Here is an 8,527-nt window from a genome sequence, read left to right as displayed (position 1 = left end):
TGAAAAGAAATAAAAACAAGGAGTTCCAATCACAAGTGATCTTCTCTCCAAAACTCTCTCTTCTCTCTCAAAGTAAAATTATAACAAAAAGCTCTCCTCTGCCGTCAAAACACTTAGGCAGTCTATAATCTATGAGGTTAAAAACTCGTCAGGGCATTTTCTTAATTTGGCTTGGCTTTGGGTTTTAAGTTTGCTGGATCCAAAATGTCGCGTGTCCAATGTCTCGACATCGATCGATGGTACTTGTGTACATCGATCGATATTAATCTTCATCTGTCGAGGCATCTCCTGGTGTCGATCGACAGCACTGGATGCGCATCGATCGATTGTTCTTCCTCTCGTCCACCTCTACATGGTCAGCTCGGGTGAAATGTCCTTTAAGCTCCAAAATGCTCCAAAGTCATAGCTTTACACCGAAATGCACTTGAACCTGAAAACATACTTAGAAGAGTAGAAAACATAGATATATATATAGTAAAACACCTATATACCATGGATGAAAACGGGTCAAATCCAAGGTATATCAGTACGTATACTATACACGTACTCTCAAATTTCAAAAAACTTTTGCAAATCGTCAAGAAAACAATTTTGTCAAAGCAAATCATCCCAAATAGGCAAACGACAATCTAAAATTCGTCCAAACGCTAGCAACATATCCAGACGATCACAAACATAATCTCAAAGACTATACATCATTTCTTGTCGCAATCATGCGTACAGGGAAACCTGTATAAATATCAAACTGAAACTCGACGATTAGCAAAAGTATTGAACCCTTTTCCGGCTTTACAAAGCCATTTTCGTTCAAAAAATTCTACGAGAAATCTTCAATCACCAAAGCATTTCTTTCAGTTTCCGTTGTACCAAGTAAGTGACGGAAAAGCATCGAAAACATTTGTGACAAAGAAAACTCGAGAATAGATGTAGCATCGTGCACATTAAAAGGAACACTTTTCTCCCGATGGTTAGCTAGATCCCCCTCTAGTTGACCAATTCGTTCCAGAAACGAATGTGTCATGAGAATCCGCTCAAAAAACCTATGAGAAACGTTCTACGACTAGATCGTAATGAAATAAACTTCGGTAACACTCCATGAGTAACTCCAAGCAACTTTCACTTAAGATCGAAATCACAGCAGAAACGTTTTCTTCTAAAACCCGCAGAAACAACACTACTTTGACATATGTATACGTATCACTGATTTACAACCTTCGTAAAACCGGTCCCCATTACTTACGCGAAAAATCCTTCGTACAATCAGACCAGGTGTTACGAATAAACTTTCTAAAGTTAACATAACAGGCCTTATGAAGATGTATGTCTTGTATAGCAAACCTCTTGGGCTTCGTCTTCCTCAGACAAAAAGACTCGATTGTCATAAGACTATAGGTCACATTATACGAAATATTCGTCGTATAACTGAAACCTAGAGCGGGGAATCGTTTTCTACGACTACCGACCATATTAGCACGGATAACCCCGATAAACTTGGCCTATCAATCTCAACAAGTGATTTTTGGTCATCGGTCAATTATGCCTTCCACTAAAGGTCCAAACCAATATTTGCCATCACCTTTAAAGGACGAGTGTAAACTAACATTGTGACACCCCCGATCCTGTCTAAGTATAAGTTGACTCGACCAGCCGTGCAACAATCAAACAAGAACATGCACAGCCGATCACTCGTAACTGAACTAAACCGAGAAGCCACAATGTATACATAAACGACTAACCCGAAGTTTCCGAAATAAATCCAGGTACCTTAGGCCAACCGCCTAAGTACACATATCCTATTAGGTACAACCCGAGGATATGTGTACTTTAAAAATATCATTTGGAACCTGTACTTTAAAAATATTCTTTATACACTATATACTTATTCATTTAAAATAATATTACAAAATCTTATATATTAACCTCGAGGTTTTCGGTCAACAAACCTTATACATAAAGTATATCAAAACGACTGCAAAGATAATAAAACTACCGCTGGCTAATGCCGTTCTTTCCCGTCCTAGAGTAAAGGTCTCCCACCTACTGGTTAGCTGCATATCAAATGAGTCATGAGTAACTAGTTTACTCAGTGAGTCTAATCCCACACCCAAACACATATCAATAGTATCCCGAGCAAGCGGCACCATTTGAATGCAGTGGAATTATATTCCATAATTAATATAATTATAAGGCCTCTCAATCCATCCATGTGAATCTATCTTAAACATCACCTCCACGATACCCGCCAATCACTCATACTCTTAATATATATATATGCTAAACCCGGAAAACCACCAAGGCTAACCGAGCATAACGGGGAATAAATATAACCATCATCTCCATCAGATATTCCAAGATAGAACATCCAACGCTGCATATAGTTACACGGCCTCCAGGGTGCGACCCCATCATCGTGTCTTCATGACCTTGATCCATATCGCAGGACCAATTCACGGCAATGCGGGACTTTCGGGAGAGTAAGTATACAATAAGACTTCACATGATTCACACTTATTAATAGAATACTTATAGATTAGTACTTGAGAACAAGTACTAAGGCTCGGGATAACCTCAAAGAATTATTCCTATTAATTCTTAAGTATTTAAACTAGATAAATACTTCATATATAAATATAGATCAAGGGATGATACATAATCAATCAACCATAATTACTTCTTAATTAATAAATGATTAATCCTTAATTAATCAATGATTATCCTTTAATCAATTCATGATTAATTCTTAATTAATCAACCATATTCAATATTCAATCATGCATACTCATTCATAATTCATTCATCATCTATCTAGACTCACCTTTAAATCCATGAGATTGGCTAAGGAAGACTAGATTCGAGCTCAAGCTAATCACACTTCACTTCTGGATCACTCTCGGTTCAGAACTATCACAAGGATCCGGCTGATCCGAATACTCTCCTTGGCCATCGGTTTTACTCAACTAATTAAACTTGACTGGTTGTCTCTCTTCAAGCTAACCATGAGTTAACCGATCAAAATCAAATGCTGAAGAACATGGGTGATTCTCTACTTCATGACGCCAAATCTTCAGCTCTTAAACACTCCAAAACTCACTGATTAAATTCACAGAAGGGTGAGAAAGGGTCGTCCATGCTCACTTCTCTTCTCTGATTTTTTATTTTATTTTTGGATGAGTTTTTCTCACAGATTTTTCTCTTTTGTTTCTCTCTTTCTCTCTGAAATTTTCTCTGGTTTTTCTTGTGCAACAGGACGTCCAGAAGAGAGAAGAGGGTATTTTATATCATAAAGAATTGCTTCATATGAGGGTTTGCTCCCACAAAAGACAAAGCTGAGGTTAGACAGCTGGTGCATGGTTCAGCACACCAAGCAGCACAAGTAGCTGAACATTTCCCTTCCATGAAGAAAGATACAAGCACCTGAAGCAAACAGTGATGCAGCAGCATCCTAGACCCATCTAAACGGCAACTTTCCATATTTATGTGTTTTCCTTTTACTTACGGTTTTACGTTTTTAATGACGGTTTAAAGAGTCCTATATAAGGAACTCTCTTATGGCTTTGTAAGACAGACTTTTGATAATTAATAAAACTAGCTTTGCTTTATACCTTGAAATAGATTTGATTCAATTCATCTTCTTCGAGAAGCCTTGAACAAAGATTCGATTAAATTCATCTTCATTCAAGTAGCAGGTCTCTAGCGATTTCAATCGAAATCCCTAGATTGAGCTGAACTATCGTTCTTACCCGCCATCAGGTTGGTATCAGAGCAAAACACCATACCCCCATCATGCCTCGCACACGCCAGGAAACGAGAGCAGAACTTCAACAACGTACTATGGAACAGATGCGGGAGCAAATCGCCCAGCTAACCCAAGCGATGGAAGCCCTAGTTAATCAACGCAAAGCAGGTGCACCCATTGCACACGAAGAAGACGACATCGCAGATGATGTTACAGACGCAAACCCTTTTGCAGTCCTTGGAAGAAACAGAGCACGTCCACAACAACCCAACCCCGATGACCAATGGAAAAAAAGTTTCAAATCCGAATTCCCAAATTCAGCGGTGGACCCACTGCTGAGGAGTTACTTGATTGGATAGTTACAGTTGAGGAGATTTTGGAATTCAAACATGTCCCGTTGAACCAATGTGTTCCTGTCGTTGCAATGCAATTTCGCAATCGCGCCGCAGCCTGGTGGACACAGCTCAAAACAACAAGAACGCGTCTGAACAAACCCAAGATCGTCACTTGGGATAAACTAAAAAAACATCTAAAGAAGACTTTCTTGCCCTATAACTATGAACACCTTATGTTTCAGAAACTTCAACATTTACGTCAAGGCAACCGAACAGTGGAAGAATATGCCACTGAATTCTTTTTGCTTCTAAACCGGATCGATCTCCATGATTCGGAACACCAAATTGTAGCTCGGTTTATTGGCGGCCTTCGACAGCAAATTCAACATACTCTGAACTTGTTTAATCCTCTTACCATTGCTGAGGCTCACCAACAAGCTTTAACAGTTGAAGCTCAAAATAAAACAACTTCCTCACCGTGGAGCGCAAACCGACAACAACGATCGTCACCAACCACCAACGCGGCGACTGCTGCGACTCTGCCCGTCAACCCTCTAACGGACACAGCAATTGTTCCGGTTGAACAAAATCGCCCTAACCGCACGACCACACTACGATGTTTCGCTTGTGGTGAACTTGGTCACAGGCAATCTGCTTGTCCAACAAGGAACCGCCGAGGCTTACTTCTTGACTCAACAGGTCGGGATGTAGAAATAGAATTTGAAGAAGTCTTAGACGACGAACCAGAAGAACTCGATGCTGACACCGGTGTGTCTCTAATGCTTCGACGATCATGCCTTGCTCCACGTCTGCAGCCAGATTTTCCCCAACGCAACAATCTCTTTCACTCTCGTTGTACGATTGCAGGAAAAGTATGTAGCCTTATTATCGACTCCGGCAGTAGTGAGAATGTCATCGCGGCAGATGCCGTCGCCAAGCTATCTCTTCAAGAAGAAAAACACCCTACTCCTTACAAGCTTGCTTGGCTTCAACAAAAAAAGGACGTCCTCATCACCCGACGCGCCTTGGTTGCATTCTCAATTGGTAATGCTTATCATGATCAACTTTATTGTGACGTGGTTCCAATGGACGCATGCCACTTACTTCTTGGATTTCCATGGGAATTTGATCGACGCGTCCTCCATGATGGTTTTCTCAACACCTACAGCTTCAAATACAACAACCGTAACTTCACATTGAAGCCTTTTCTACCCCATCAAACATCAACACCACCACCAACACCAACACCATCTCCCACACCCGCCCCCCTGTTAATACTTCATAAAAAATCTTTTGAAACAGCAATGCGTACGGAAGACGTTGTGTTCATCTTAACGGTGACGCCATCCTCGTCACCGATAACTCCAAAAGTCTCTCCTGAGTTTTCTATACTTCTTCAAGAATTTGCTGATGTCTTCCCAGAAGATTTGCCTCCAGGATTGCCTCCACTACGGGATATCCAGCATCAAATTGATCTAGTCCCAGACGCTAATCTACCAAACCGTCCGCACTACCGTATGAGCCCCACAGAACATGAAGAGTTGCGCAAACAGGTTGAGGAACTTGTCGTTAAAGGATTCTTACGTGAAAGTATGAGTCCTTGTGCCATACCAGCCCTTCTAATTCCCAAGAAAGATGGCTCTTGGCGCATGTGCGTTGACAGCCGTGCAGTAAACAAAATCACAGTCCGTTACCGTTTTCCGATGCCACGACTTGACGACCTTCTAGATCAAATTGGTACAGCTTTCATCAGATTCGCATTCAACAAGGAGATGAGTGGAAAACAGCTTTCAAAACACGGGAAGGTCTTTTTGAATGGTTAGTAATGCCATTTGGGTTATCTAACGCACCCAGTACCTTTATGCGTGTTATGAATCAGGCTCTACGACCTTTTATTGGGAAATTCGTCGTGGTCTACTTCGATGATATTTTGAGTTTCAGTCTAACGCTTGAGGAACATCTTCTTCACTTACGTGAGGTCCTTCTTGTTCTCTGTCGCGATAAACTCTTTGCAACCATAAAAAAATGCGAGTTCGGTTCATCCCAAGTACACTTCTTGGGGTATATCGTCTCTACTTCTGGTCTCTCCGTGGTTCCTGCGAAAGTCTCGGCAATTCAGTCTTGGCCAGAGCCTAGCACGATCTCTGAAGCTCGGAGTTTTCACGGTCTTGCATCCTTTTATCGCCGGTTCGTTCCTCAGTTTAGCGCCATTATGGCTCCATTAACGAACTGTATTCGTGATGGTACATTGACATGGACTTCGGAAGCCGCAAGTGCCTTCCACGCGATCAAAGACAAGTTAACGTCGGCCCCCATCTTTTCTCTTCCCGATTTTACTTCAGTCTTTGAACTCCATTGTGATGCCTCTAAAACGGGAATTGGTGCAGTTCTCATCCAACATAAACGACCTATTGCATTCTTTAGTGAAAAGATTTCTGGTGCCCGCTTCAGATACAGTACGTATTACATCGAGTTCTATGCTATCATACAAGCAGTCAAACATTGGCGCCATTACTTGTTTCATAAAGAATTCATCCTCTACACTGATCACGACGCGCTAAACCTCTCGCCATGCTTCTTGGATATCTTATCTACAGCAGTTTACTTTTGTCATTAAGCATACATCTGGAGTTAGCAATCGTGTTGCTGATGCTTTGAGTCGGCGTCACTCTCTTTTGACCACTCTACACGTCTCTGTTTCCGGCTTTAGTAGCTTTGCGGATCTTTACTCGACTGACCCATATTTTGGGCCAATTTGGACCGCAATCACTGCTGCTGCGCCAACGCCCTATGTGTTACATGACGGTTTCATATTCCTGGATAACCGCCTTTGCATTCCAGAATGTAGTCTTCGAATTCAACTTATCACCGAGCTGCACAACGAAGGACACATCGGCCGAGATCGAACCTTACAACTTGTCTCTTCCGCCTACTTTTGGCCTTCCCTTCGACGAGACGTCGAGAGATTTGTAGAGCGTTGTGTGGTATGCCAAACATCGAAAGGGCAAGCTTCTAATGCAGGGTTATACCATCCATTACCAGTTCCGACACAACCTTGGACTGATATTAGTATGGATTTTGTGATGGGATTACCAAGGACACAGAGAGGGTTCGATTCGATCTTCGTCGTTGTTGATCGCTTCTCCAAGATGGTCCACTTCATTCCCTGCAAACGTACAACAGACGCAGTCCAAGTTGCAACCTTATTTTTTCGAGAAATATATCGACTACATGGATTACCATTGTCCATTGTTTCAGATCGAGATTCTCGTTTCCTTGGCCATTTTTGGAGATCATTGTGGAAACTGCTGAACACAAGCCTTGACATGAGGTCGGCTTATCATCCTCAAACTGACGGCCAAACCGAGGTCACAAATCGTTCTTTAGGGAATTTGTTGCGATGTCTGGTCGGCGACTCAATCAAGACATGGGATTCTAAGCTTCCTTAGGCGGAATTTGCTCATAACCACGCTATCAACAGAAGCACACGCCTTAGTCCTTTTCAGATCATCTATGGTATTGTCCCTCGCGCACCTCCAGACCTATCATCTCTCCCGGATCGTGTTCGCCTTCATGGTGGCGCTGAAGCATTTATAGAACAACTTACCAACACCCATGTTCAAACAACAGAAAATTTGGAAACGTCTGTTACAAAGTATAAAGCGACCGCTGATGCTCATCGTCGTCGCCTTGTGTTTGAGGTTGGTGATCTCGTTTGGGTAGTCCTCACTCGTGACCGCATGCCCGCTCATGCTTATAAAAAATTGAAAGCTAAGAAGATTGGTACCATAGAAGTTCTTCAACGTATTAATGACAATGCTTATCGACTGAAACTTCCGGCTGACATTAATACATCTGACATTTTTAATATCAAGTATCTTTCGCGTTACTTCCCGCCTGAGCTGCCTTCTGATTCGCGGCCGAATCCTCTTCACCCCGGGGGACCTGATGCAGCAGCATCCTAGACCCATCTAAATGGCAACTTTCCATATTTATGTGTTTTCCTTTTACTTACGGTTTTACGTTTTTAATGACGGTTTAAAGAGTCCTATATAAGGAACTCTCTTATGGCTTTGTAAGACAGACTTTTGATAATTAATAAAACTAGCTTTGCTTTATACCTTGAAATAGATTTGATTCAATTCATCTTCTCCGAGAAGCCTTGAACAAAGATTCGATTAAATTCATCTTCATTCAAGTAGCAGGTCTCTAGCGATTTCAATCGAAATCCCTAGATTGAGCTGAACTATCGTTCTTACCCGCCATCAAACAGCTTGTGACCAGCATGTGACTTCTAATGAGCAAACAAGTAAGCAAGTAGGTGCATGTCATGTGACCTAATTACTGAGGAAGCAAGTAGGCTAGAAGGTGCAAGACATGTGACTGTTCAGAAATAATTTTAAGAGTTTTGTCGATATTTTTCGGACTGTTTCGACTAAATATTTTTCATCATTCG

The 8,527-nt window shown here is 41.7% G+C and overlaps 1 protein-coding gene across 1 annotated transcript; it reads left to right on the top strand.

Annotated features, from left to right (window-relative positions):
* Positions 1-4,019: 4,019 nt before the first annotated feature.
* On the top strand, positions 4,020-6,688 carry LOC103832518. Its single transcript, XM_009108536.1, has 2 exons — positions 4,020-5,876; positions 5,951-6,688. Exons 1-2 carry the CDS (start codon positions 4,020-4,022, stop codon positions 6,686-6,688), a joined length of 2,595 nt encoding a protein of 864 aa, XP_009106784.1.
* The last annotated feature ends 1,839 nt before the right edge of the window (positions 6,689-8,527 follow it).

This window comes from Brassica rapa, chromosome A02 (genome assembly GCF_000309985.2).
Source record: "Brassica rapa cultivar Chiifu-401-42 chromosome A02, CAAS_Brap_v3.01, whole genome shotgun sequence".
NCBI classification, from domain to species: Eukaryota; Viridiplantae; Streptophyta; class Magnoliopsida; order Brassicales; family Brassicaceae; genus Brassica; species Brassica rapa.
The sequence above is the reverse complement of the archived record's forward strand: the minus strand, read 5'-3'. Positions and strand labels throughout refer to the sequence as shown.